The sequence below is a fragment of the Aspergillus flavus genome, chromosome 3, assembly GCF_009017415.1.
Source record: "Aspergillus flavus chromosome 3, complete sequence".
Lineage (NCBI taxonomy): Eukaryota > Fungi > Ascomycota > Eurotiomycetes > Eurotiales > Aspergillaceae > Aspergillus > Aspergillus flavus.
Window position 1 is genome coordinate 2,925,471 of NC_092407.1, and position 27,165 is coordinate 2,952,635.

General features: G+C 48.9%; 11 protein-coding genes across 11 annotated transcripts; 7 read left to right on the forward strand and 4 right to left on the reverse strand.

The window, feature by feature from the left end:
- Positions 1–48: 48 nt before the first annotated feature.
- F9C07_7009 (condensin complex component cnd2) lies at positions 49–2,978 on the forward strand (the record flags this gene model as incomplete). The annotated part of the gene is made up of 3 exons (XM_041291029.2): positions 49–287; positions 350–926; positions 984–2,978. The coding sequence occupies exons 1-3, from the start codon at positions 214–216 to the stop codon at positions 2,976–2,978; spliced, it is 2,646 nt and encodes an 881-aa protein (XP_041144768.1). The 5' UTR covers positions 49–213.
- A 397-nt stretch (positions 2,979–3,375) lies between these two features.
- Positions 3,376–6,047, reverse strand: hamH. The gene is made up of 5 exons (XM_041285382.2): positions 5,676–6,047; positions 5,562–5,617; positions 4,811–5,447; positions 4,283–4,750; positions 3,376–4,223 (listed from the first exon to the last, which is right to left on the reverse strand). Exons 3-5 carry the CDS (start codon positions 5,204–5,206, stop codon positions 3,681–3,683), a joined length of 1,407 nt encoding a protein of 468 aa, XP_041144769.1. The 5' UTR covers positions 5,207–5,447; positions 5,562–5,617; positions 5,676–6,047; the 3' UTR covers positions 3,376–3,680.
- A 1,767-nt stretch (positions 6,048–7,814) lies between these two features.
- F9C07_7011 (uncharacterized protein) lies at positions 7,815–8,549 on the forward strand (the record flags this gene model as incomplete). Its single annotated transcript, XM_071511557.1, has 2 exons — positions 7,815–7,927; positions 8,462–8,549. 2 exons carry the CDS (start codon positions 7,815–7,817, stop codon positions 8,547–8,549), a joined length of 201 nt encoding a protein of 66 aa, XP_071365094.1.
- A 1,990-nt stretch (positions 8,550–10,539) lies between these two features.
- nsdC lies at positions 10,540–13,624 on the forward strand. The gene is made up of 2 exons (XM_041285379.2): positions 10,540–10,817; positions 11,008–13,624. The coding sequence occupies exon 2, from the start codon at positions 11,061–11,063 to the stop codon at positions 12,972–12,974; it is 1,914 nt and encodes a 637-aa protein (XP_041144770.1). The 5' UTR covers positions 10,540–10,817; positions 11,008–11,060; the 3' UTR covers positions 12,975–13,624.
- F9C07_1429095 (uncharacterized protein) lies at positions 13,342–15,182 on the reverse strand. Its single transcript, XM_071508091.1, has 2 exons — positions 14,322–15,182; positions 13,342–14,146 (listed from the first exon to the last, which is right to left on the reverse strand). Exons 1-2 carry the CDS (start codon positions 14,767–14,769, stop codon positions 13,710–13,712), a joined length of 885 nt encoding a protein of 294 aa, XP_071365095.1. The 5' UTR covers positions 14,770–15,182; the 3' UTR covers positions 13,342–13,709.
- Positions 14,900–16,372, reverse strand: F9C07_7014 (serine-threonine protein kinase 19-domain-containing protein). The gene is made up of 2 exons (XM_071511558.1): positions 15,791–16,372; positions 14,900–15,735 (listed from the first exon to the last, which is right to left on the reverse strand). The coding sequence occupies exons 1-2, from the start codon at positions 16,353–16,355 to the stop codon at positions 15,146–15,148; spliced, it is 1,155 nt and encodes a 384-aa protein (XP_071365096.1). The 5' UTR covers positions 16,356–16,372; the 3' UTR covers positions 14,900–15,145.
- A 322-nt stretch (positions 16,373–16,694) lies between these two features.
- Positions 16,695–20,233, forward strand: F9C07_1429605 (alpha,alpha-trehalose phosphate synthase subunit). The gene is made up of 4 exons (XM_041291030.2): positions 16,695–16,977; positions 17,053–18,442; positions 18,511–19,834; positions 19,892–20,233. Exons 1-4 carry the CDS (start codon positions 16,955–16,957, stop codon positions 19,939–19,941), a joined length of 2,787 nt encoding a protein of 928 aa, XP_041144772.1. The 5' UTR covers positions 16,695–16,954; the 3' UTR covers positions 19,942–20,233.
- Positions 20,234–20,524: 291 nt separating this feature from the next.
- On the forward strand, positions 20,525–21,621 carry F9C07_7017 (thioesterase-like superfamily-domain-containing protein; the record flags this gene model as incomplete). The annotated part of the gene is made up of 2 exons (XM_041291031.1): positions 20,525–20,636; positions 20,726–21,621. 2 exons carry the CDS (start codon positions 20,525–20,527, stop codon positions 21,619–21,621), a joined length of 1,008 nt encoding a protein of 335 aa, XP_041144773.1.
- A 154-nt stretch (positions 21,622–21,775) lies between these two features.
- F9C07_7018 (thioesterase family protein) lies at positions 21,776–22,489 on the reverse strand (the record flags this gene model as incomplete). Its single annotated transcript, XM_041285383.2, has 1 exon — positions 21,776–22,489. One exon carries the CDS (start codon positions 22,487–22,489, stop codon positions 21,776–21,778), a length of 714 nt encoding a protein of 237 aa, XP_041144774.2.
- A 1,469-nt stretch (positions 22,490–23,958) lies between these two features.
- On the forward strand, positions 23,959–24,706 carry F9C07_7019 (uncharacterized protein; the record flags this gene model as incomplete). The annotated part of the gene is made up of 3 exons (XM_041291032.1): positions 23,959–24,076; positions 24,163–24,239; positions 24,299–24,706. 3 exons carry the CDS (start codon positions 23,959–23,961, stop codon positions 24,704–24,706), a joined length of 603 nt encoding a protein of 200 aa, XP_041144775.1.
- A 563-nt stretch (positions 24,707–25,269) lies between these two features.
- On the forward strand, positions 25,270–26,760 carry F9C07_7020 (uncharacterized protein; the record flags this gene model as incomplete). Its single annotated transcript, XM_041291033.1, has 2 exons — positions 25,270–25,519; positions 25,610–26,760. The coding sequence occupies 2 exons, from the start codon at positions 25,270–25,272 to the stop codon at positions 26,758–26,760; spliced, it is 1,401 nt and encodes a 466-aa protein (XP_041144776.1).
- Between the last annotated feature and the right edge of the window lie 405 nt (positions 26,761–27,165).

Below are 27,165 nucleotides of genomic sequence, written 5' to 3' on the forward strand. Positions count from 1 at the left end.
CATTTGTTTGTTCTGGTCGGCCAAAGAGAGAAACTTTGCTGTATTTCCGCACATCGTGACGGGATTCAGTACGCAGCAGGTTATCATCTACAGAGGATGAGTATCTTAAACTGTGGCTGCTTCATTGTCACTTAATTATCATTTTTACTTTCACTCTTCTTACCGTTATTTTTCTGTGATCCATTGGATCCTGTACTCCTGGGAGATCTCACAATGCCCCGCGTAGCGAATCCTAAGCACCGCCGCTCCGGTGGTGCTTCTACTCCCCATAAGAACTCACCTATTAAGTGCGTCTTGAAATTTCTGTATTGTCTTTTCATTCTAGAAACATGGAAGCTGATAAACTAAGAATCCCGCTCAATGATGACATGGGCGAGAAGGCGGCTCGTATGGAAGCCCGACAGGCTCGCCATGACCGTCAGATGGACCAGATCAAAGCAGCTGTCAAGACACCTATGCCTCCTCGAAGATACACTGGCCATGAGCGTGGATCCAGCATGAGCCCGGTCACACCGCGCGGATCAGGACACAGAGGCCGCGAAAGCGATGTCGACGGTCGGAGAGCGGTAACCCCGATGAAACGTGTACCTATCTTAGCCAACTTTGAGGAATGGATGAAAATGGCGACCGACAACAAGATTAACGCAAATAATTCATGGAATTTTGCCCTCATTGACTATTTCCATGACATGTCCTTGTTAAAGGAAGGCGATGGTGTGAATTTCCAAAAAGCAAGTTGTACGCTCGATGGGTGCGTCAAGATTTACACGAGCAGAGTTGACAGTGTTGCGACGGAGACCGGCAAACTTCTGAGTGGCTTGGCCGATAGTCGCGATAGAAAGCCCCATGAGACAGGTGTAGATGATGATGGTGCTGAGGATGAGGACGAAGGAGAGGAAGGGTTGGGAAGGAAGTCCCGGCGGAAGGTATAATAACCTATGCGGTCCAGTCAAGTAGTACAACAGCTAACCAATCTCTTCAAGGCGCAACGATCTCATGAGGCTACACTTGCACCTTCATTTGCCTCACTTCAACTGAAAAAGTTCGAACTTGAATTTTCTGTCGACCCATTATTTAAAAAGGCCTCGGCGGATTTTGACGAAGGCGGCGCGAAAGGCTTACTATTGAACCATTTGGCAATTGATGGGCAAGGGCGAATAGTTTTCGACAGTAGTGATGATGCCACAGAAATGAGCTCGAAAGATATGGATGATGTGCGCCAAGGGTCAGAGGATCCTCAACGCCCAAGATCTCCGTCACCACCTCTAAGGCAGTCGTCTGATGATATATTCGAGGATAACGTGGAGATTGACATGACATCCTTGGCGAACCAATTTTTCCCAGACTTGGAACGTCTTGAAATGCAGGATATCTGTCCATCGCTGAAAAACTTTGACCTTGGCGACCCGAGCGGGTCGTTGGATATACCATTTCTCAAGGCCCCCGAAGACTGGCGTAATGATAAGGGCCATGATGAAGGGCACAATCCGAATGATGCATCTGGAATCATGCTCGATGATGACAATGCTGTTGGTTTTGATGATGACGACGCAACATTGGCGGGCTTTGATCTTGGTGGGGACACCGGATTCGGTGATGGTGGTGAAGCATGGGCTCGTGAAGCTGCTTTAGAGCCGATGCTTAAAGTTCACCGGGTCGATCGGGACAACGACGAGATTCAGGATGGTGAAGAGATAGATCATGACGATGCATATGCCATTTCTCTTACCCATCAGCCTAACAAGCAGGACCATGAAAATATCCTCAGCTACTTCGACAATGCTCTACAAAAAAACTGGGCAGGACCCGAACACTGGAAAATTCGCAGGATCAAAGAGCATGCTGCGGCGAATACTGCTACCGCTGCCCCAAAGCAGCGGAAGGAAAAAGAGCCCTTTGAAATTGACTTTTCTGCACCTTTGGAATCGTCCGTTGCTGAGTTGATGTATACCCCAGCAAGCTCCAACTCCACCATATCCTTGCCTAAAACACAATGGAAGACAAAAGGCCGTAATCTTCTTCCAGATGATAAACACTTCAATTCGCGACAATTGCTGCGCCTCTTCCTCAAGCCCAAGGCCAGGATGGGCTCAAGAAGACTGGTGGGTACTCGGCAATTTAACCAACGCAAGGAAGACCGGACAGCAGGGAATGGAGAAATGGATGAAGCATTCTGGGCAAATCATAAGCCAGAGAATAACCCAGCTCCAGATGAGGAAGGCGCCCCCGGCGCATATGATGCTAATTTCTTCGCAGATGATGATGGCCTTGCGTTCCCTAACGGCCTTGGCTTGGGTGATGATGACGATGATAACCTACCATTTGCGGATGCTAGAGAGATGCTCTCTCCACCATCCGATGGACAGCCAGGAAACTCAGCAGGGGACGCTGGGGGTGCTTCGGGACTTACAGCGCTGCTGAACATGGTGGGCGCCACACCTGGCTCAGCGTTACAGAGCGGAGCCGGAGGATTCGGGTCACAGCTAGTAACACAAGGTGGTCGGAGAGCACGCCCTGATTACGTTGCGTATGCAAGAGTGGCCAAGAAAGTTGATGTTCGACGACTTAAAGTGGAGATGTGGAAGGGTATGGGTGAACGCTTAATCGCATCAACAAGTTTCGATCCCTCCCAGCAAGGCCCACATCGAGAACAACCCACTGAGAATGAGGCCGATGAATCTCCAGCACCTACACCTGTGACCAAGAGTCCAGGACAACTCCCTGTGAACGAGATGCAGCAGGAAAATGGTCAACTCCGGTTTACGCAGATCATGAATTCACTCAAATCTGTCTACCCTCCGGAAACGCTACGTGACATCAGTACCTCGTTCGGGTTTATTTGTCTGCTTCATTTGGCCAATGAACAGGGCCTCATGCTGCAGAATGATGATGGCTCTAGTGGTCTCGGTGAAGGCAGGCTGGAAGACATCTTTGTCATAAAGGATGCCAATGCAGTCCTTGAAGAGGGGGCTATATGATGAGACTGACATCTGTTGTTTAAATTAGACTTACAGACAGTTTCTCGCTTTAGGGTTATAGGATGTTCATGAGGAACGAGGTATGGTTCAGGGTCAAGGCTCGAATTTATGTTGCAAAGGAGTTGGGGTTCGTACTTCATACTGGGTGGTACTTGTGTTTTTGCTCTATTTGAATAGTTTGATATTCATTTTCTTCACATCGGTTAATCCACAATCTTGGAAGGAGCACATCGCCGTTTGGTAGGTCTTCTCTTTCCATACCCTTTTTCGACATTCTTGTATCTACTTTAGTTTGGTGAATAACCTATCCTAATTTCATTGTGCCTGTGCTTCTGTACAATACCTTCGGAATATAAGGACAAAGCAGCAGTCTCATAATATCCAAATACACTCGATTAAGAAGTATCACAATATTGTTCCTTCGATTCATATCGATGTGGCAAATAGATGCATACAGTGCGTTATCTAGTGATAGGAGAACACACCGCACGCACACACACAATCTCATGAGATAATATATGAGAGCGATTGAAACTTTCGAGAAAATCGAATACCAAGCAGCCATTTGAAAACAAGGGAACGGGCAATAAGATAGTCATCGAGAAAAAGTACATTGCGTCAATCTTTGCATTCCATGCCTTTGTGTGCAGGCGCATATACACATTCTAATCATTGATTAGTGCTATTTAAACGTCAAAATCATTAACGGGAGGCACGAGGGAACGTGGGCGACATTGGACTCGAATACGCGTTGGGGATCGGCACAGCATCGTAGGTCCGTTCGCCAGGCGCAGCAGCCATGTGTTGATTAACATTTGATGCCGGACCAGAAGCCGTAGGAACGGAAATAGGGCCGAGAAACTCCATCTGGTCTGTCTTAGGAGTCGCTTGTTGTACACGGATGGGAGGTGCTTGCAATTGGAAGGTCGGCTGGGGCTTTGTTGGAGAACGGGGCGTGGCAAACTGGGTGGAGCAGGCTTCACCGTTCTCAGCCATTGAATAGGGATCTTGTGGAACAGTTGTAGATATTATAGGCGTCTTTTGAGAGAGAGAAAATCCAGGCGTATTGGGCGCAGACTGAAGACGCAGCTGAGCAAGGTATAGATCAGATCTAGCCTTGTCACGACGGTCCATTGACTTCATAAGGCGCCTCTTGGTCCAGAACCGATAGAACACAACCGCATAGATAAGGATGACCAGAACTTCGAGGACGACTTCAATTATAGCACACACCAAGCCCCAGTCCTATAACATCAGTAATGACTCTAGAAAAACACCAGAAACAGCAATCAGCAAGAACTTACCTGCAACCGACAAAGAAGGGCATAGTCAATATCGTTATGGAACAACGTTTCTCTTGTGTTCTTCTTGCAGGACCAACCCCAAAGGTCCTGGCTGTTTCCGTTGGCTTTTTCATTTTGATAAAGCGCCGCTGCGACAATCCACATTACAAGGCTGAACATGAAGAAGCACACTGCAATTGTTTGATAGTAAACGGTGAGCTTTTCGGCACGCTTGTGGCCGCCTTTCCAATAGCCCCAAAATACGATGAGGCAAGCAAACAACGAGACACATGCCACTGAAAGAAGCAGATATTGAGTCCACGGATTGGTGCCATTGGCCCAGGCAGGAAAACCTCCCCTGGAAGGCAGTGATTTAGTGGAATGGAAGACGAACAGAGTCAATGCTAAGATTGTGACGACTATCAGACTGCAGCCAAAATTCACAAAACGCAAGAATATCTTGGCCACCCGGACGCGTAGTTTAATTCGCTGGAATTGAATTAGTATAAGCACTTAGGTAGAAAACTATTTCACCTCCACTCCACTCACCAGATCTCTAGCATTCTCCTTCTCGGCAGACTTCTCTTCCTTCTCCACATAAAACTCTTCACGAAACGTTGGGCTGAGTGGATTTAGTGTGCGCCCAGGAGTTCCGGGAACTTTTAGAGCACTTTTGAGTGGTGAAACTGGCAGTTGGTGATAGGATACGTGCTGCACCGAATCATTTGCGGCAACATATCCAAAGCCTACGTCGGACACATCAGGGTGCGTCTGAGACTGACCGGGAGGGTCTGCAAACGGTGACCTGCTGGTGTCAGCAGGGCCAGTCGGGGATTGCACCGTCGTTGCTTCCACAAAGCGAGCCATTCGAGGGCTTTTTATTGACGAGGCCGTAGTGTCCGAAGAGCTCCGCTCCTCTACAGTCGGTTGTTGTGTAGGTGCCATTGAATGAAGGCCGCGTCCACGAACTATATTTGCCTGAGTCACTCCGTAATTCAATGGATATTTTGTCTGGTTGTCATTCGACACGAGCGTCGACCAAACGGCATGTACAACAAGTCTTGCTAGTAAGCTAACTGATAACCTCAGGTGCGTAGAGAGCCAGCTCTTGCAGTCTCTTCTCTTCTGGTCTTTTGCAGTAATAAGCAACAAAAGAAGGACGCTTAGCAGGACAGCTCCAAGCACTCTAGGGGAGAGAAGTGAGTTAGTTTTGAATGCTCAGCGATATTCAAGTATGAAAGAACTTCATGGCTAGGATCCATAATACAGGGGAGGGAGACTCAATTGGGAGGAGTTGTACCCTAATGAAGAAAGTGAATATATGATTCGACTTGTTCGTGGTCTCACAGTATTAATCTTGAGGGACTTGGTCAGCTGTATATTGTCTGATTTGGATGGTACAACAATAACCTACCGATTTAGTATCCTGAGGAGCCTTACCAATCGACTTTCCTCCTGATGGTCTGCTTGGGCAAAGATTGCGAAGCCAGCGCTACTTGGGCCAAACAAGATCCAGAAATGTGAGACGTTGAGGGGAGGGAAAGAAACTGATCAAGTCAATTGCGCGAGGCGTTACCCATTTGAATACTACTGATGGGTTTTGGGCTTTGGGCTGGCGCCCTGGTCTAGCAGCTCGGGAGGGGAGGGGACCATGTCGAATGGACTCACATCGACCGTGTGAAGAGAGTACTAAGCGCCGGGAAACTGTAGAACAAGCCATGTTGGAAAGGTGATTGGGGGAGAGTCAAAGTAGCACAGAGAGCAAGGAGGAGGGTGACAAAAGCCAAGCAATACAATGAGTGGATGGTGATCTTGTCACTCGAGCCTAACCGCCCAGTTTATCACAGTGGGGGGCCAAAAGAGGTGACTCCAGTCAACTCACAGAGTGTGGATTCATGCAGGTGTGGTCACCCGAGAAGACGAATGAGCTCTTCCTGTTAGCTTCTTCTCCCGGCGCCAACGCTGATCGTCTCTCCAGCTCAACCAACCAGGAGTCCTGCAGAACCGCTGGGATCGATTGTGCATGAATCGGTTTCTCTTTTTTTCTCTCCTTCTAAGTTCTCCTCTTTTTTGTTTCAATGTTTAGAAATTATTATTATTATTATTATTTTCTTTCTTTCTTTCTTTCTTCTTTTCTAAGCGCCAATAACGCTCTCACACAATCACCACCAGTGTGATTCTATGGCTATATCAGTCATGATAGGTCTTCTTATGTAGCTTCCTATGTGGCAATAGCGGCTATAGGGACTATTCCCACAGCAGAGGAATCTTAGAATCATCTGATATTCTGAATATCACTACTTTAAGATCACTCTCACCATTAATCAGCCTAAATATCATATCATAATAATGGTGGCGATGGTGTTACTCCCATTATTTGTGATGGTTCATCGGAAGGCGTCTGCCGATGCGTCAAATATCCCTGAAGAGTTCATTGTCCCCGCCCCTGTAAAGTGCGTCAATTGAGGGTACGGATTATTGAATGGACTCATTAAGATTCAATGCTGAGAGTGATAAAAACGAAAGGCTATCTTGTGTTGCCTCGTCACAACGTTGTACCACCCAATAGCTAAGTACAGTCTTAATCCTCCCCTCGTTGTAGGTATTATACATGCTTACTACTAAAGCCCATTACTATGTCAGCTGTCAGGGTAGCAGAGGGAACGGCAGACCTTTACCCCATGTATGTACCTTGTAAGCGAACTTCATGGGATTATCGGTTATATATGCGCTGCTGCAAAAACTAGCAATGTTGCTGAAAATCCTTTCCTTTCCCCTTGAGTGCAGAGTTCTCTATTGATTCTCCAGAGAAACTTTAGGAGTGGAATCATTGCTTAGTAGACGGTCCGTTACTGGGATATAGACTTTGGGCTGGAGTCGCGTACCATTGTCAAAGATCACAGGTCACAATCCATAGTGTGGTTGTGCTCCATTCAGCGGACATCGTCTCCTCTCCTATTTGAGCAGTCGCTCTGTCGCAGTGCCGCCCGAGGACTTCAAATATCGGTGATGCAACAGACACGAGGCCAATGTTTACCTTCTCTCGGGTCTGTTGAGGAGCTTCTGTCAATTCACCAGTTAGCTCAACGCCAATAGGCCCCGTGCCCCAATGACACTGTTATAAAAGCCAGAGCCTTGCGCTGTTCACTGAGGTCAGGCCACCAATAACTGACTGTTTGGCAAGCAGTGTGCTATTTTATGTTATTTGTTGAGGCAGTTGTGCTCTCGATCGTAACACTATTTTAGATTATGCTTCCACGCGATCTTGCACCTTTCCAAAAGATTGATTAGGAGAATGTAATGATTATGGTATCATGGAAGAAAGTATTCATCGGAGCTGGAAGCGCCAACTTTTGCACTGATTCGAAGAGTTGCAAAAGCAAAGTTCCTATTCAATCCAAGAGAACGATAATCAGTACATTTTCTATGACACCATCCGCTGCTTGCAGCTCTACTTCGTTTCTCTTACATACTACCTTAGTGTCTGTGTCCGCCTTGACATCTCGGGGGGGTGTGAAGCATAGCCGTCATATTATGCCCTCTTCTCGACCTGATGAAAGGTCGGCTACTACTACCTAGTGAATGCCGTCCTCACCTAGGAAGGGAGCACAGGCAACACTATTGCCATGGCAGTTTTAGAGAAACAAGAATATTAAGAACCATACAGTAGACAATTGGAGTGATCCTCTTCTAGCTAGTGGTCTTTATTGCGCAGGGCCCACTCCGCAATATAGATCAGAGAAAACAATAGTTTCGAAATTGGCAGTGTTGTCATTGTAGCATTGACCATGTCGAGTCACAGGACCCATTAGTTTTTCTAGGAAAAGCTTGAGGTGACTACATGACAACTGCAAAGATTTACAATAGAGCCAAGTTAGAGTCAAATAGTTCTCGCTTCGAGCGTTAATAGTTCACTATCAGGGTCTTGCAGTGAAATCTACAATTAATACGTAGTTGAGTTCATGGATGAAGTTGAAGATTACCATTGTCCGTAAGTTGAGCTGGAGGTGTCGCATATGGAGTCTCTCCACAATGTTCAAATCCGAAGGGAGAATAATTTTCATTATGCATACGTTTACGCCACATGTGAATTCGGAGTACGCCGAAGCATGGGGTAAAGCCTATGCCCTTAGGCATGTTATTAGTAGTAGGCTTGCAAGTCTAATCTGCAGATCCTCGATGGTGAGAGGCTTAGAATAGAGTACAGAGCCAAAAGAAGAAGAAGAAGAAGAAGAAGAAGAAGAAGAAGAAGAAGAAGAAGAAACATAGAAATTGTAGTTGGAATTAAACATGGCATGAAGGACCTCGAAATACATCCCAAAGACACACTTACACCTGACAGTCACAAGTACCTACCCATGTAGTACTAACGCAATCCAATAGCAGGCAGTTTAGTATTTATATACGGAGACGGTAAATACATAAACTGACAAATCTAAAAGGCATCCAAATCACCTCGCCTGGTCACCGATTATAAAAACAAAGAAATTCCAGGATGGATGATGGAGCGGACCATGATTCCTACCAATCAGGGCCGACGGTGAGAGGGATCGACCAGTGGTTCTTTGCAGATTGTGACTTCTCTGGCTACGGCAGCAAAAGGCGTCTGAGACGCTGCAGGGCTCCACAGCGTATGGGCCCAATCAGCGGCGTTTTGGGCCGTGTCAGGCAGGCGGTGGGAGTGTACAGCCACCCAAGGGTTCCCACAATATTCTAGAAAACCGGCTATGAGTGGCCAAAACGTCAGCTTCTCCGCGTCCGTGGCCAGCCACAAATGACGAGGGTTTCAGGCTTTCAGCATGACAAACATAGCCTCACTCCCCTCCTTCATTTAACTCGAAAGGGCGTAGGATTAATGAGCCTTTGGACTGGTTAGAACGCGCTGATGCACCCTCTAAGAAAGTTCTGATGGTGTCCCTTTCCATAGAGGTAAAAGGTTTTACCAAATAAACTACGCATCCTTGATGTATGAAGGTATGTATGTACATACATACATAGGTAGGTTAGTTATTCATTTTAGACACATATCCGGAGGTCCCTTACCGCATCCTCGGGTCGGTTTCTATGGCTGTGCTACTCCGGCCGTGTGCTTCCCCTCCGTCCTTTGATCTACTACTACATTTGGATAGGGCTTTGCAAAAATTGAAACTCAATCCGAATGTAATAGCCCACAGCAGAGCGTCACCAGTCCTAAGTGGAAGTACTGTTGTAGTTACTAGTTAGGTGGTTATGCGGTGCACCATACCATGCGCCTCGAAGTACGCTATTAGTACTCCACATCCAGCTATTACCTAAGTTACGGTAATATGACTGATGTGTGGCGATTAATTACGCACCGGGCAATTCGATCTGATCGGACTTCTTCAATAGATCTGTAATCTGTACGCCATGCCGAGGGGCATTCCGACAAAATACATCAATGCTGCGCCTCTTTTGGTGCCTGGCGACCCTCACGTATTTGAGAGGTTACGGTATCTTACTGAGATGACGCCGGACAATGTACAATTCCGGTGTCTAACCCACTATTCCGCCAGGCAGAGCCGCCTAGAGCCTAGTCATAAGTCGTCAGATTCAATGCTCTCTCCAGCCACTGCCTTACCTCGTGTTCGTCTTCTCTCAACTTTGAACTTTTTGCTTCCTTTTTCGCTCTTCCACTCTTTCGTGCTGGTTCGTTTGGCTCCTTTCCCCTCATCTGGTCTTTTTTCCTTTTCTTTTTTGGTTCGTTTTTATCTTCAATTTTTTTTTTTTTTTTTTTTTGATTTTTTGCTTACTTTCCTAATATCTTTCTTAGGCAGAACCACGGCCTCCGCTTTCCAGGCACCTTTTGACCCAAACATATTTCGGGACCACAACTAAGCCAGCAACTGCATCATCTCCTGGATCCATCCGTTCTGCCACAGCCTTTATCAGGTTTATCCATGCCTACCAACCCACCAACTCTTCCTAACAACCGGGCCCTGTAATTATCCTTTTCCTATTTTGTGTTGGTCTCTCCACTGCATGTCTCTTGTTGAGCTTCTGTTCTTTTTTGTTTTTATTTTATTCTATTTTATGTGATCCTTTTTTTTTTCCCTTTCCTTGAAGGTTGAGGCTTGGTCAACCTAAGCCAACCACCCGCTCGTTCCCTTGACTTGTATCTTCCTCTGGTTTGCTCCCTTGACATCTTCGGCTCTACACACCCCTTGCCTTCTATCAATCACCCGCGATCCATCGAGTTCGACAGTACATTGACGCCTTGTCAATATCCTAGATTTGCATGATTCCCCTTTCCATCGTTTCCCCGACAATCGCTAGATCCAGTTTCCTCTGCAGCCTAATTTGACATCTCCCGTTCAACCGTGCTTTCATCTCGATCACTCCAGATGGGTTAACCCCAACCAGATTCGGATCGATCAAGCAGACAATAGAATTTAGCATTCTCATTCTGCTGGCAAGGCTGATCGCTATTTTTATCTTACTACTGCAAGGCCCATCTTGTTCCCGTGGTACCTCACTGTCGGACGAAACATCGCCAAAGCTGAACCCCCCCGTCAGCTTGCGCCACAATCGGATCCAGGTGAGCGCCCCACGCGACAGTGCCTCTGATGGCTCTCACTTGTTCTCTTGTCTTGCTTGGCTCATTGAGTCCTCTTTATTGCATCAAAAGCCCTTTATTCCACTTGCTGCCCGTGGTTATCAGACTTCCACCCTGCAACTGTTTCGCAACTCTCAACATTGGTTTGCTGACATGAGTTCTGCCGAAGTAGCTTCTTCGTTCTTTCGCCAACCATTCCAGGCTGGCGTAAAGCACCCGTTATCCATGGCTGCGTTGATGCAATCGAATAACGAACCTGTTACCATTTCTAACTCGTTGCCCGGGCCCTCCGCCTCCATCATTTCAAGCTCGCCGGAGTCTGTCGCCTTCCTGAAGCATACGAAACCAGACTCGAGTCTTACCTCCATTGCTAGTGCCGGCTTAAACGTCTCACGATCAAGAGACTCGTTGCCACCCATGACAACGACTACACAGCCAGTTGGTTCGGTGGATCGACTAGTAGAACATGAGAAGGATCCTGAGCAAAACAGCTCCCAGGTAGCAAGGGAAGCTCTCGGTGCAACCGAGAAGCAACAACTAAATACAATCAATGATTCCGTACATATGTCCGATCAGATGCAGGTCGATTCGCATTCGACTTCAGGCAATACGGCGGATGCCTTTGGAACGGCAGATAACAGCACGTCCCTTATGAATACCTCCACAGTTGCAAGTCCGGGCCCAATAGAAGATTCGGCTTCACAGGATGGGGATCGTCCACGTCAAAGGGATGAAATGGACTTGCAGGATGCAAGTAACAAGTCCTTCTCTTACCCTATGCCGACGGCAGGTCTCGGTGATCCCCGTCGTGGCCTGAGCTTACCAGGCTCTGGATTCAATAAAGCTGGCCAGCGATCACCATCGGCTAAAAAGCACCGTTGCCCATACTGTTCTACCGAATTCACAAGGCATCATAATCTCAAAAGCCACCTTCTTACCCATAGTCAAGAGAAACCGTACGTGTGCCAGACTTGCCAATCACGCTTCCGAAGACTTCACGACTTGAAAAGACACACAAAACTCCACACCGGAGAGCGTCCACACATCTGCCCCAAATGCGGGCGTCGATTTGCTCGTGGAGACGCTCTCGCTCGACATAATAAAGGGCAAGGTGGATGCGCCGGTCGTCGGGCGAGCATGGGAAGTTACGCTCCTGAAGATGAATACGGCGACGCTGGTGGTCATCCAGGTGCGGAGGATACGATGGATGGCCTCGTCTATGCAGAGCCCGAGCGTATGGATGAAGAGGACGAACGTCGCATGAGCATGCCGAGCATTAAAAAGCATGATATTCCCACAGAGTCGATCACACGATCCAATACCGCAAATAGTTATCAACCGCGGCAGCCGAGCACTTATCCCCCGATTGCCGCTGGCAGGCCATCTCCAGGGGGCCTTTTCCCGCCTCCTGCGAGTCATGGCGGCTCCAGCGCATCAGCGTCCCCCATCTCGCAGCCCGGTAACTTGACATTTCCACCTCCTGGCCAGCATTCCGGAGCCTCAATATTCCAACCATCAAATGTCACCGAAAGCCCAAAGCCACTTTCACCCAATGCACTACCTTCGCACCAGCTCGGCCATGGCCCTGAACTTCATCGCGCTCACTCTCCAGGCATGTCGCAGTCATTCCAGCAACAATCGTATAACAGGTCGGGGTCTTCTCAGGCATCTGTTGCAAATCATACCGCCGGTAGCTTAGGCCTTCCCCCACCACAGCCTGGTGCTCCTCAGCTTCCTCCACCGCCTGGAATGAATACCTCAGATTCTCGCTTTACAATTCACCCTCAGGGCTCTGTGCAACCACCACCGGCCGCTACGAAACATACCCCATCCCACAGCCATTCTAGCAACCATAACGGGCCTCTGGCGTCCAAACCAGGTCCGGAGGTGACCGCAAATAATAATGGGCATCTTCCAGGACCACATGACTCCAATTATGCTGATCAGAATCGTGAGCGAGAGGATAAGTTATGGGCATATATCCGTTCTGTTCATGAAGAACTAGCAGGATTGAAGACCGAAGTAGCTGCTTTAAGGGCACAGCTTGCATCAGCAAACGTAAATACACTGACATCATCGACACCAGGTGCCACACAACCTCAGGTTGAGCCGAGCACTGTGGGTGCAAGCCAACGGTGATTGTAAGCTGTGTTCCGCTCATACTTACGTCTGTTCAGCCTTCTACCTACTATCGTAGGCATCCGGTTGATGATGATGACTGTTGATTATCTTCTTGACATATAACTGGACTATCTCCCGAAGAATTTCAATACCCTTCACATGTCCCATTGCATGTGTCCCTATTTTGCCACGATTCCTTGTCGTCAGTGTTTCCACTTTTCTTTTGTTGACACCTTAATGCCCTGATGAGACAATTTCCAAATTCAACGAAAGACCTGTTGCGAGGCTGGTCCGGTTTTCTTTTGTGATCCACCTAGTCTCTAATTTTCCTTCTTACCCGTGTTTTTACTACACTTTTCTTTCCCTTGGCGTCACCTTTTCTACTTGATACGTTCACTCTTTCAGGATAGGGGTATGGAGGTATTCTTACGTACAGAGGTTGTTCTACCTTCGTCCTTGCCCTAGTCTTGATTTTCCCTTGCCAATAATCCTATGATAATTACTCACCCCCGCATTGTCCCCCATCTTGTACGGAATCAGCATATCATACTTCTCTTTTTGAATTCACAGATCTCAGGAGCAGGGAGTATGACGGTTGCAAAATGTGTTACTATAACTCAATTCTGGCAGCGTATGCACATGCCATGGTTTAATCTCTTCTCTATTGATAGTAGGGCTGTTCTCCCCCACAAACAAGAATTCAACTCCATATCCGTAGCAATCCTTTAGCATCTAGGTCTCCCATTGCACGCATTACGTAGCATTTGTCTGTTTCTGAGCTCTCTGGTTACGCTGAGATCTCCTTTGGGCCATCCAGCCGATGAACAGCCCCACGTCGGCCACTATAGCTTTGGGAACTCCGCCCAACATCCAGCTCCGCTGTATCCACTGGGGGATTGCCCCGCCGGCGTTCGATGTAGTGGCCATAGTCCATTCCACCCGGTCAGACATAACCACGACATGTTCCACACTGGCATATGATGCAAATACAGTATTTCGGGGTGCCAAGGCAGTAATTCTTTCGCGCAGCAGGTTCGGAACCAAATACCCCGGTTCACTCGTGAGAGGAATTTGAACAGTCATGAACCCTGTGCCTCGAGTTAAGGGGAGACAAGCGCAGATAACCAAAACGATGAAAGACCGGGGAGAGATTAAAGCCTTAGGGTGAAAGGTGTGGGTGATGAGGTTGACTGACGGTATATCAGTATTAGCAGGAGCAGGTAACTAGCCACGAGGTACTAGTATCCAAGTAGCGACCAGCAGAAATCGGATCTATTCTCTACAACACGGGGGAATGCCACGTATAGATGAAACGAGGTTAAGGGTAGGCCAAAACACAACCCAGGTAGCGCGCTGCACACTCACCAGACATGTCAACCTCCTGCCAGCCGCCTTCGATTTCCCTCTCTCGCGGCCAATCCAACAATCGCTCTACCCCTGTCACACTGGGGGTGTACTCCATTTCATTCTTCGTATGGTTTTCTTTTAAACCGGACTGGAACTCCTCCCAAGACGCTGACCCGTCCACCGGCGCATTTTGGTGGACACTCTTGCGACAGACCCAGAACTCCTCTTTATGGGCATTCCGGATGGTACGGGAAGAGACATAGACTGGGGCGGTGGCTGGCGGTGAGTGACGAGGCCTTCGCTGTTTATGGAATGTAGTCGAGACTGAGGCTAGGAAAGAGTCGGCGTCTGCCAAAATGAAGCCTTGAAATCCGTGGGGTGGGTAACGAGATTGGACATTGTCAAGGGATGGATGGAAAGGGAGAATAGTAAAAGGGTTTGGAGCGAGGCGGAGATAGGAAGACATTACATCGGGACGGTGAATAAGACTCAACGGAGATAGATTAAAGTGGGCAGAGAAGTAGAGACAGCGTAGTCGGGGCGGAGATTCATTGATGAGCAGTCCGGAGGTTCATATCTTTCTCCTTTAGCTTTTCAGGGGAACAACTACCCCAGTCTTCAATCTCCATGATATTCCTTGTACTATAACCAAATCATACATGCTAATGTTACACTGGTTCAATATGGTAATTACCCGTATCCCTTGTTGCTCCTCGTCATGCTGGAAATATATAGCTGTGCATATAGTTGGAGCATGCGCTTCTCCGTATGGAGGTCTAGCTAGGCCTTACGGCGCACCTGGGCTAACGCGGGGTATATCTCACTCTATACTAGACGGTCAATCATAGACAACGTACCCCCGGTCCAACACTACCGGTGTCAAAGATCTCGATCAGACCAGCTCCAAGGGCCTCTTCTAGAACCCAGCGAAAGTTCATTCCGCATAATTCTTTCCATTTCTTCGTTCTACCTGGCAAAATGCCCGCGTGCTCGCGTCTTATTCTCTTCGCCGCGCTGAATCCTTTATCTGTTTCGACTGCTCCATCCCAGCGATCCCGGAGAAGATGGAGGGGCACCTCGCTAGAGTTTGATTTTCTAACAAGTGTGAGGAGATGCGCTCTACCAGCGCTTAGAAGTCTAATGTAAGGCCCTGTGTTTGGAAGGGATAGGAAAAAAGCTGTTGTATGAGATCGAGAGCGGTTACCGCCTTCTTTGTCATGTACTGCAACGGGACCACCCCTACTGGCCGAGTTTCCGGATGAAGGTGTGGGTGGGAAGGTCGGAAGCGATATTATGCCGGGAGATCCATTGGCCGAAGACGACGAGACCAGAAAGCCAGCACGGACGAGCGCCATACACTCTGGGGCAGTAAAAAGTGTATCAGGGACAGCGAACATAATACCGGGTCGACTGAGCACGTCCAAAAACTTGTCTGAGAATAGAAAATTAGCCATAGGAAGCCTAAATCTTACAGAGGCAAGCAGCACCTTTCAAATGGGAACCTATAGAACTGTCTCGCACAAGCCTTTCCCAGTCCTCAGAGAGAACTAAGCAATCCCCTAACCCAGCAGCGTCATTTCCTCTGCCCGGAACAATTAATCGGCGGATTCGACCAGAATTTACAAAGTCCATTATATCTCTCTCCACCTTCGTTGGTGCATCCAGTAACGTATGGACGTGGGCTACCGAGGCGAGGGGTGGCAGTGACCGACGATGATTCAATAACTCGGCGACACGGGTGCTGTTCATGCCTGTTCGAGCGGGAAGGTCCTCAAAAACATTATCCTTGATGTGACATATTGCCTGAATAACATCCTCGACCGGAGTAGTCTCTGGGATGTATCGTGACATTCCAATATCCGGAAGTGGCCCTTGGCCATACTCTTCCTCAAATCCGCCACTGGGGTCATTGGGTTTGACATCGGTAAATGATTGTGCGGTAGCTTTACGACGAGCATGACTAGCAAATGGAGAGGAGCGGAACGCTGTATTGGATGGTTTCTTACTTTTCTTGACCCCAGAAACAGGAGCAGAGGTGATGCGCAAGGGCATGGTCGAGAACGGGAGAGGAACTCCAACCTTCTATCAGCGGCCGCTAATGAAACATACAGTACATTTTTACTTATCTGATAAGAAGCTATGACCACACGTGATCTGCCCCTCACCTTGCTAGATCCCGCCAATAAGAACGATCAACCCATGGCTCTACAGAAAGTCTGCTAACATACCTATCGCTGTGTTGGTGGTATGATGTATGATGTTGTAGACTATGCTAAGCAAAATCCTGGTCAAGTATAAAAAACCTGGGCTGCTTCTGTGTTTGATGGGGTTCCAGCCGACCGACAATTCTCTCGGTGGGACTGTAGCAACAAGTTGTCGAGCAAGGTCTCTCTTCACATGACGTAGTGATGAGAGAGGATTTGTGCCTCAGTCCAACCATCGTCATCTTTAAAATCCTCCCCACGCTCCCGCATTCAACATAACCAGGCTGTTCTTCGCCTGGCCTTGGTCGCGCCATCTTTTCGGCCTAAGAAACAAACTTCTTGTCACTGTAATCTAGATTTTCGATCGACATTCCAATTGCCCGTGTCTTTCTCCTCTCTTTTCCCGGCCTTTGCTTTGTGTTGCTGGGCGCATTTGGAGCTGCCACAATGACGATCTATATCGCTTCGCTGTATGTCGATTACCTATGTTTCTCCTTTATTTTCTTGCGACCTGCTGTTGATACACTTAACTGGCGATAATTCAGGTTTCTGCCATACACTGTTAACTTCCACCTCAATGAGTCGAAAGATCGCCCACTCCACACGGGCTCTGAGCCGTCGGAGACTGGCGCAGAGGCCTCAGCTTCAACAGCCAGTGCAGCGGTCAGCTTATTTGAAAGACAGAACCGCGATCAAAAAGTCGGTCTCACACCCGGCGCTACCACCGAACATGAGCGGATCTTCTCGTCAGATCTCGCAAAGGCGGAACAAGAGCATTCTGGATACCCGTTCCCGGATACAACTCAAGATGGAAGTCTTCTGACGGAAAGTGAAGCACACTCTCCTGCGTGGGGTTCAACGTTATCCTTGAACCAGCCGCGGCCGCGGGCAACTATTCCGCCGTCCCCATCCATCCTTAAGCACCAGGAGCCTTTTGCGCCCATGACGGAGCCTTCCCCCAAGAAATCTGATAAGGAACAGAAACCACTCTACACTCAACGCCCTAGTGGGGTCCACCACAGCAGGGAACCCAGCCGTAAGGGATCCTTTTCCAGCGCTGAATGGACAATCGAAACGGCAGAGCAGGGCAATGGGGGGCTTCGCAACGCTGTTCGGTCCGCGACAGATGCAGGACAATTAGAAGACAAGGTCTGGGTTGGTACACTGGGAATGCCGACAGATGCCTTGTCTAAGTACACCAAGTCTGCAATTGCTGAAAAGCTTGAGGATGAGTACGACTCGTTGACTGTATATGTTAGCGACGGTGATTTTGATGGCCACTACACTCACTTCTGCAAAACCATACTCTGGCCTGTGTTCCACTATCAGATTCCCGACAACCCGAAAAGCAAGGCATATGAGGACCACTCCTGGGTCTACTATGTTAAGACCAACCAAGCATTCGCAGAGCGAATCGCTCGAAACTGGAAGCGCGGAGATTCAATATGGATTCAGGACTATCACCTGTTGCTAGTCCCGGCCATGCTTCGTAAACTGCTACCGGACGCCCAAATTGGCTTTTTCCTACATATTGCTTTCCCATCTTCGGAAGTATTCCGTTGCTTAGCCCCTCGTAAAGAACTCCTCGAGGGTATACTAGGTGCAAATCTTGTTGGCTTTCAGACAGAGGAGTACTGCCGACACTTTCTTCAGACGTGTAGCCGTATTCTCTGCGTTGAGGCCACGAATGAGGGGGTCCAGCTCGAAGATCGGTTTGTCAACGTGAACAAGTTCCCAATCGGCATCGACCCTACTTCATGGGACAAGCGACGTAAGGCCACTGATGTTGAACAATGGGTCAAAACCATCTCCGAAAGATACGAGGGGAAACGATTGATTGTTTCACGCGACAAGATTGATGGAGTTAGGGGAATACGGCAAAAACTCCTTAGCTATGAGCTATTTCTTAATACGTACCCTGAATGGAGGGACCAGGTATGTGGCCTATTATAAGATCATCATATGCTCATAACTGCGGAGACGTACTGATCATCCATATTTAGGTGGTATTAATCCAAGTTGCAACCAGTACAACAGAACAACCCGAGCTTGAAGCTACAATTTCTGATATAGCTATGCGAATCAACTCTACATTCTCAACCCTAGCTCATCAACCACTGGTTTTCCTCAAGCAGGATCTCGCTTTCCCGCAGTACCTCGCCCTAATCTCGGTTGCAGATGCTTTGATGATTACCAGTTTACGTGAGGGAATGAATCTTACGAGCCACGAGTTCGTTTACTGCCAAGATGGAAAATATGGCAACAAGAAGTATGGTTCTCTGATCCTGAGTGAATTCACGGGAAGTGCATCGGTATTCGGAAATCATGCTCTTTTAGTCAACCCTTGGAATTATCGGCAATGTGCGGAGGCGATTCACACAGCTCTGTCGAGGAGCGAGGAGGAACGCAAGCAAGTGTGGACTCAGTTACACAGTGCAGTCCTTCAAAACTCCACTGCCAACTGGGTCAAGTCCTTCAGCGAGACCCTGAATCGTGTCTGGAATGAGCAGTCGTCGCGTGAGATTATGGCTGTTCCACGGCTGTCCGTCGGCAAACTCGAAGAGGCTTATCGAAGGTCCAGTCGCCGGCTTATCATTGTTGATTACGAGGGTACCCTGGCCTCTTGGGGTTCCCCAAAAAGCATCATTGTCACTACGCCGCAGCGAGCGATTACGACGCTGACGGAGCTAACTGAGGATCCTAGGAATATCGTATTTGTCATGAGCTCTAGAATGCCAGAGGAGATGGAGCGATTGTTCCGGATGGTGGCGGGCTTAGGCCTCATTGCGGAGAACGGATGCTTCGTGCGAGAGCCGAAGACGGACGAGTGGTTCAAGCTGACAAATAAGGCACAGACCGACGCTTGGAAGGAGGCCGTCCGCCAAATTCTCGGTTATTATCAAGAGCGGGCAGAAGGCAGTTGGATCGAACAACGTCACTGCTCTCTCATGCTCCACTATGGATCGGCTGAAGACCAAGCGGCTGCCTCTCGACTAGCTTCCGAGTGCGCAGACCATATCAATGACTCCTGTGCCAACCAAGGAGTCCATGCCGTGATGATGAATGGGGCACTCGTGGTAGAGCCAGCTGACACGAATAAGGCGTCAGCCGCGGCTATGGTGTGGCGGCATTGCCTCGAACGAAGCAAGAGCGATCATAGCGGACGACCGGATTTCCTGATGGCCATTGGGGATGGTCGAGATGATGAGCCAGTTTTCCGGTGGGCGAACAAACTTGAGAACGCCAAGGGAGTCGACTATGCCATGACGGTGACATTAGGATCCCGCAGCACGGAAGCTAAAGCAACCCTAACTCAGGGGGTGACAGGTCTGTAGACATGCCAATTATTGATGGAGATTGTTGTGCTAACTGCATCAATTTTAGGCGTCCTTTCTTGCCTGGAGAGACTGGCTGCATCCTCGCTCGAGCAGTGATTGGCTATTTGGGTGGCCTTAGGGGTTCGTCAGCACAACTCTACATTTGACGGTATCGAGCAGTTGATTGCGTGCATATGTGGAGATCGAGGCGTTAACCGAAATCAAAGGCAAGAGCAAAAGAAAACGGAAAAATGTGGCGTATTGGAGTGTTGTAATGAAACTCAAATGGGGCATTTACATTGTTAGTAGAGATACGCTAGAGCATTTGAAAACTGATATGTACTGTGCTTCGTTCGTAGAGCAAAGTTCGCAGACTCTAGATATGTAACTTGCTTCATGTTGACGTCGCTCGATAACCGTACATAACGTTAGTCAGCCTGTAGGTTCACGTACTGTACAGTACATACATATAATACACAGTACATACATGCACATCGTTTCGGTTGGACGTAAGGACATACCGAGGCTTTTGCGGAGAAGCAAATGCTTTAATTAAGCTCCGATGTTCCATGGGCCAGTACACCATGTCCACATGGTCATATTCTCATTTATACTACCTCAGTGATACAACAATCTCCTTTAGTCTTCAATTCTCGCTGCACGATCAGACTTTCGAACCGTTCGAGACACAACCCTAACCATGACTGCTCTTCCAGCGAACAGCCCTGCATTCGAGGAGGCTATTAAAGTGACGCCGCTTGAGTCCCATCGGTATTCAGCGTTCCTACGCGATGAATGGTGCATTGGAACAGGTATGCTTTATCCCGATATCCCTCTTTGCACTAGCTTGTTCTTTCTGGGTTGCGCCATGGGAAAAAGGAAAGCAACTGAGTAACTGCAGTCCCACACGGCGGATATACTACCGCTGTCATTTACCGACTTGCTCTTACTCATTTCGCACATACACATCCGACGCTATATGATGCACCGGCAACCCCGATTTCTCTTCAGCTTTCGTTTCTGCGTCGCACGGCTGCTGGCCCAGCCATACTGACAGTGCAAGATATGAAATTGGGGGCACGCACCAGTACGATCCATATCAACCTATGCCAGCCGAGTGAGAAGAAAGCAAAGAAAGGCGAGCTAGAAATCAAGGTCGCCGGCTATATCACTGTGAGTCCGTCTACCGCCGAAGTAGGCATCAGCTCCAATACTGGCTGGGACCTACAGCCAGCTGCGCAGCCTGGAACAGGGCCGAATGGCAGCGTGAACCTGGCGGCGCTGGGCCAAACTGGCCGCGATGGTAAATGGGTGCTTCTTCAGCCACCATATCCCAAGTTCCGCCGCGCAACCTTGCAGCTCGAGCTGTATGGGCCCGACCCCGCTTTGGGGAAGCCTAAAGTGATCGATCAGTGGTCGCGATTCCGGCCGGGCGGAGATCGCGAGGCGCGGTGGACCAACGAGGCCGTGGCATTTCTAGTGGATATGTTCCCGATGGCGCTTGGTGGGCTTGATCAAATGGCGTCAGCGTCCACACCATCACAAGAGTTAGCGGAGAAGACTGCCCGGTTTTGGTACCCTACCGTTACTTTGAACATCGACTTCAAGAAGCGATTGCCTGCGCAGGGTGCGGAATGGCTATACAGTCGAATTCATACTAAAGTGGTGCGCGATGGCCGAACAGATCTGAATGTAGTGATACTGGACGAGCAGGGTGATGTAGTGGCGTTGAGCACACAGGTGGGTTTGGTGTTGAGCGCCAGCCGGAACCTAGGACAACGGCAGACAAAGATATAATTGGTCTATGTTCTTTTTTCCCATGGCAAGACATGTGTATGTACATAGATAACTCTAGAGTAGTAGATCTGGATCTATATATACAGCGATTATGGCCTCTGATATATCCACGGACGACGATATATATGCATAGCGATCGAGATTTTCAAGCTGTTTACAGTGTCGACGTGGTCTGTAGCCAGAAAGCCATGGCGTCAGTAGTGACAACCAACTGGTCTGGATTTTCCTCATCCGCTTGAAGGACCTGAGCGCGCACCCAAAACTTTCTCCCCACACGGCCGACCACTTTAGCACGGATGATCAGCAATCCAGGAACCGCGACAGGTCTCTTGTACCGTACATCCAATTGCGACGTGTATAATTTACCACGAGGAGTTTGGTCCTCCTCGCTTCCCTTGTGATCGGAAGCGTCCAACTCGGGAGGCGGAGAGTACAAGGTTACCGCCAACGACATCGCCTCATCGATACATGTTGCGATAATGCCACCATGAGCCGTCGACGGGTGGCCACTCACGCCCGGTGTCGCCAGATCCAGCAGCATGAAAATGTCCGGGGGTAAGGCAGACGGCTCAGACGAGACCGGATCATCGGTAGGAGAGGGCCACGGCGGACGGGCGGCGGCGAGCGGAGGAAGCCACCGACGACGGAGCGTCAGACAGTGAGGGATGGTGATCGAAGTCGCTAAAGTACCAGCGAAATAGCCATCTTCGCCGGTGGAGGGTTTCGGAAGGCGTGACCAGGTGCGGATGGGATAGTATTCTGGGTGGTTGAGCAGACGGTTGGCGTGGGGATGGGAACGAAAGGAATCGAGAGATGCTTCTTCCGTTAAGGGAGCATTCATGATGGAGGGGGGTTTGACATCAACCATTTTTTCCTTCTTTGTATGTTCATATGATCGATTCATAGTAATTTCTCTTTTCTTGCTTTTCTTTTTCTTATTCTCTTCTTTGTGAGGAGATGTGTGATATAGAGGGAAATCAAACCACACTGGCAAGATGGACAGAAAGAAAGCAGAGTGACTGTTTCTTAAGTGTTATACGTGAAGTTTCATTGTCTATACTTTCCGGTCGATCATCCTTTGGTAATACTAGGGTACCTTCCTTCAACCTCGGCTACAAGTTCGGCTGCCCGATTGGCCCCTCCGTTGAGGTAAGAACCTAGCTTAATTTCATTGAAGCTGGGGCCTGGAGAACTCGGGAGGTCAAGTCGGTGGTACTCCGTACTCAATTATTGGCCAAGTGATAAATCCAGCGAAATAAAACTAGTTCATCCATAAGCGGTATGCGACCAATTATTAATAGTATTCACCAGAACCATGATCGTGAATAAGAATTGCAAGGAATGAATGAATTGGGATTGGGTAGAATTCTTCCCATCCAAGCAGGACACATACCGAACAAAACAGATACTAAGTGTGAAGTACTGCTGCTACGAGTTAAGTTCATAATTCCTGCAGGAGACTCGACAAATTCCACAACCTCCATGTCCATATTTCAAACCTGCACTAGCGTGAAAACTGCCGGAACCGACGGCCTCTATTGGGCTTAGTCCCGTACTTAGATCGATTAAACCCCTCCAATGGAAGGAAGATCCTCGCTGGGCACATTCCAATCAAGGAATTTTAGTTTCTGCTGTGGTATGGAACGAAATTATCATCATAGTTACAGGGTCCAGGTAGGCAAAAAAAAAAAAAGAAAAAAAAACTGAAAAAAGGGACCCGAAATCATAATACATACAATAATACCTTCATTTTCCTATTGTTATTCTCTCTCACTTCAATTCCTATTCCATAGCTTTGTCTCTCCGAATATTTAATTAATAAAATCAGAATCAAAATCAATAATACCAGTAATCGTTCCTCCTCATCATAATAAAAATAACAATAATACCCATAAGAGATACTTATGAGCAAAAGGTATCATAGGGAAAACCATGTCCTGTCTCATTGCCTGGTCCCTAGCGTGTCACCCCCGCTTGCGATATAAACAAATACCCATTCAATAGTACTTTCCCAGCGGTTAGTGACTTGTTTTAGCAGCTATACCGTTGCTACACTACTGTCACTGCAGATAAATACCTCCCCCGGCTTAAATTTCCGCTTCTTTCCTCTTCCTTGTTTTCCCCCCTTGTGCTTTCTCTTTTATCTCCTGCCAATTCCCTTCCCCTTTCAACAATTGTTTCTCTCTCCTCGCCCCAGCTGCTTTTATACCACTTCGTCTCTTTCCATCCTCCATTCGCTTTTCGCGTCTGGTCATATCGTTGATTTACTGATCAATTGAGGACTCCATTACTATTCATCCATCCATACACACATCTCCAACCCCATTCACGACCATTATGTTGCCGATCGTGTTTCTCTCCACTTTGGTGGCCTCCGCTACTGCAGTGACTACCGCCAGCAACTATACCTTCCCTGAGGGATTCGATCTGAACCAGGTGAAACCGGCGGATAAGTGTAGGTTTTCGTCCTAGTCGTGGTTGTACAACATGTCTATGGCATGATCCACCGGTAACCGCAGAAGAACTAATGAGTATCTTCAGCTGCCTGGTGTCAGGCCGAGCGGAACGCCTGCCCTAAGATCTGTGGCGGAGTTGCTGATAAGAACACTTGTGACCCGGTATGGCCAAACCACACACCCACGGCGTTGGAGAGCTCTAGATAAGCTAACAGTCACAGCAAACTCTTGATTTCACTTGCACATGCTCCAATGGCACCGATGCTGACGTCGCGCCTTACGCGGAGACTGTCCCCTTCTTCGTCTGCCAGGAGAACTACCGCCAGTGCATCCAGCGCTCTACTGACCTTGACGGCGACGAGAAGTGCAAGGAGGCCCAAAGCCAGTGTGGCTCGAAGAATGCGTCCGATGCCTCTGGCTCGTCTTCATCGACTACTACGGCCACGTCCTTGCCTACCTCGACTGGTTCTTCGGGATCGAGCAAGAGCGAAAGCTCATCCACCGGCACCGCGACGAGCAGTGGCAGCACAAGCAGCACTACCGCTAATGTCGCTGTGCGCATGGCCCAGGACCATGCGACGGGCATCTTGGCAACGGTACTCTTCTTGGGTCTCCGTCTCGTTCTGTAAGATGGTTGCTTCTGGTTTCACCGCACGCACATAGCTTGATCGAGTTCTGATTATGGAATGCGCCACTCCTATCCTTCTCGAAAAAAATTGTGCTTGATGTTGTTTCTCTCCTATCTCGCTTTGAGTCTATGACCCACCGTATCGTACTATTCCCCTGTTTTTGCGTCGCGGTTAATGTGCTGTATCGTTCTGTGCGTGCTTTCAGTCGTTCCTTTCACGAGTCTAATTGATGATACTCTACTCCGTATATGGAAGAATAATAGTCGTTCTTTGAGGTTTTCTGAAGAATCACTAATTAGTCAATAAGTTTCAGCAACGGGACCATCGTAAATGTAGAGATAGAAGGTCTTTGTTTCTTTTGCTGAGTATATACACAAGAATCTACTATTGATCGTCACTATAAACGCTGATCCATCGTAATCCACGCCAAGACTTTTTCCCACACTGAAATTTCTCCACCGCCAACCAACCACAACCACGACGGAATTCAACTCTCGCTTTCCTCCCCTTCTCTTCCTCCTTTTTACTCCTTTTGCCTGTCATCCTCACAGTCCTTCGTCAGAATGCCCGCACCAACTACTACCCTCCTCATCGAGGGCTCCTTTAGCGAACTCGCCGACGAGTTCGCCCAGTACCTTGACGCACTGCGCAAAAGCGAAGGCACCACCACCATTCAGGCCGAAATCTCCCCGCTCTTGGAACCCCTCCGCCAGCAGGAACAGAGTGACGCTGAGCCCGATCGGAAACAGCGTGATGAGGTTCTCAAGAAGCTGGTCTCGGCGGCTTCCGTGTTGAACAATGCTCCAGAGAAGGGTGGGTCGTCCCTCCAACATATCGTCCAAGCGAGAAGGATCGGGATATCAAACTGCATGACAGAACAGAAACTGACACGCCAATAATTAGAGATCATCTCCGCCTACAACCTTCTCGTCCATCTTATTCACTACGCCTCAGACCCTGACATGTTCCTTTCCCGCATCTGCTCCTACCTCGCTAAACCCATCACCTCTTCCGCCCAGTTCGGACCCTCGCTGGCCATCTCTATCCTCTCCACCATCTTCAACACTCTCGCTCCTACCGACTCCAGCCGCTTCCATGTCTTTCTGGGTATTGTCGCAGTCATTCGTCAGTCCGGCTCTACGGTCGCTTTCGAAGCCCTCAAGCCTCAGTTGACCGCTCAGCTGCCCACCTGGCTGTCCTCCTGGGAGTTGGATGAGGAAGAGGCTCAGCGCCTGCACCTCGCTGTTGCAGACGCCGCTCAGGCTGCCGGCGACCCGGAGCTGGCGCAGACCCATATTCTGCAGGCTCTGCAGACCATTCCAGCCGCGCAGGCTTCGTCCAAGGAGGCCCGCGACCTCGCCATCCGCGCTCTCACCTCCGCTCTCACCCACCCCGCTGTGTTCGACTTCACCCCTCTGACGGCCTCGGACGCTGTCCAGGCCCTTCGCTCTAGCGATAGCACCTTGTTTGAGCTTCTTGAGATCTTCACGGCCGACACTCTCGATGCTTACGAGGCTTTCGTCACCGCCACTCCCTTGGCAGGCATCTCCGGTGGTGTGCTGGCCGACGCTGGCGAGGCGCTGCAGAACAAGATGCGTCTGTTGACTTTGGCCTCTCTGGCCGCCTCGACCCCTTCCCGTTCCTTGCCCTATGCCACGATTGCCGCGTCTCTGCGTGTGCCGGCCGAAGATGTCGAGAAGTGGGTCATCGATACAATCCGTGCTGGTCTGGTTGAGGGCAAGCTGTCTCAGCTGCGCTCCGAATTCCTGGTACACCGCGCCACCTACCGTGTTTTCGGCGAGAAGCAGTGGGCGGAAGTGCAGGGTCGCTTGATGGTCTGGCGCCGCAGCCTCGAGAACGTTCTGGGCGTCCTCCGTACCGAGCGGGAGCGTTTCGTTCGTGAAAGCCTTCAGGCCGCCGCGGCAGCAGAGGAAGCCGCCCAGGGCAAGTCGAACGACAAGGGTAACAAGTCTGGAGATCGTCGGCAGCGCCATGGCAACAACCAACAATCTCAGCAGCAACAGCAGCCCCAGGAGGTGGCTGCCGCAGAGTAATTAACTCTAAGAAGGAAACACCACGATACTCCTTGAAAAGGGAAAAGAAGTATAGAAAAAGTTCGTCGTGTAATGGCTGGGAAGAGGTGTTATGTTGTATTTTCAATTTCTTTCTATTGTTTATTCTTTGGTTCATGTGTTCTCTCCGGGCGACATTTTTATCGGTTCATGGTAGCTATTTGTTTCTAGACAGGTTCCGCCTGGCATGTAGTTAGGATTGGGCCCGATCAATGGACACGAGTCATGTCATGCATATACGAAGTGATATACCATTGGGACTATATCTTTTCATATATATATAAACCGGCCATATTGTACTTTGAGACGTAGGCATTGTATGTAAGGGAGAAAGAGACCACTCCATCTATAAAGCGCTATCCACACTCCCAACAAGAAAACTAAAAA

What these genes read in the sequence shown, in the direction of transcription:
- F9C07_1429095 (XM_071508091.1), bottom strand. Translation starts at nt 14,769, where the DNA reads ATGTCTTCCTATCTCCGCCTCGCTCCAAACCCTTTTACTATTCTCCCT. An exon ending in GCAGGAGGTTGACATGTCTG is followed by an intron (nt 14,147 to 14,321) that starts GTGAGTGTGCAG and finishes ATATACCGTCAG; the next exon opens with TCAACCTCATCACCCACACC.
- F9C07_7014 (XM_071511558.1), bottom strand. Translation starts at nt 16,355, where the DNA reads ATGCCCTTGCGCATCACCTCTGCTCCTGTTTCTGGGGTCAAGAAAAGT. An exon ending in TATAGGTTCCCATTTGAAAG is followed by an intron (nt 15,736 to 15,790) that starts GTGCTGCTTGCC and finishes TTCTATTCTCAG; the next exon opens with ACAAGTTTTTGGACGTGCTC.
- nsdC (XM_041285379.2), top strand. Translation starts at nt 11,061, where the DNA reads ATGGCTGCGTTGATGCAATCGAATAACGAACCTGTTACCATTTCTAAC.
- F9C07_1429605 (XM_041291030.2), top strand. Translation starts at nt 16,955, where the DNA reads ATGACGATCTATATCGCTTCGCT. An exon ending in ACGATCTATATCGCTTCGCT is followed by an intron (nt 16,978 to 17,052) that starts GTATGTCGATTA and finishes GCGATAATTCAG; the next exon opens with GTTTCTGCCATACACTGTTA. An exon ending in CCTAACTCAGGGGGTGACAG is followed by an intron (nt 19,835 to 19,891) that starts GTCTGTAGACAT and finishes CATCAATTTTAG; the next exon opens with GCGTCCTTTCTTGCCTGGAG.
- hamH (XM_041285382.2), bottom strand. Translation starts at nt 5,206, where the DNA reads ATGGCACCTACACAACAACCGACTGTAGAGGAGCGGAGCTCTTCGGAC. An exon ending in AGGAGAATGCTAGAGATCTG is followed by an intron (nt 4,751 to 4,810) that starts GTGAGTGGAGTG and finishes ATTCAATTCCAG; the next exon opens with CGAATTAAACTACGCGTCCG. An exon ending in CCCTTCTTTGTCGGTTGCAG is followed by an intron (nt 4,224 to 4,282) that starts GTAAGTTCTTGC and finishes CTGATGTTATAG; the next exon opens with GACTGGGGCTTGGTGTGTGC.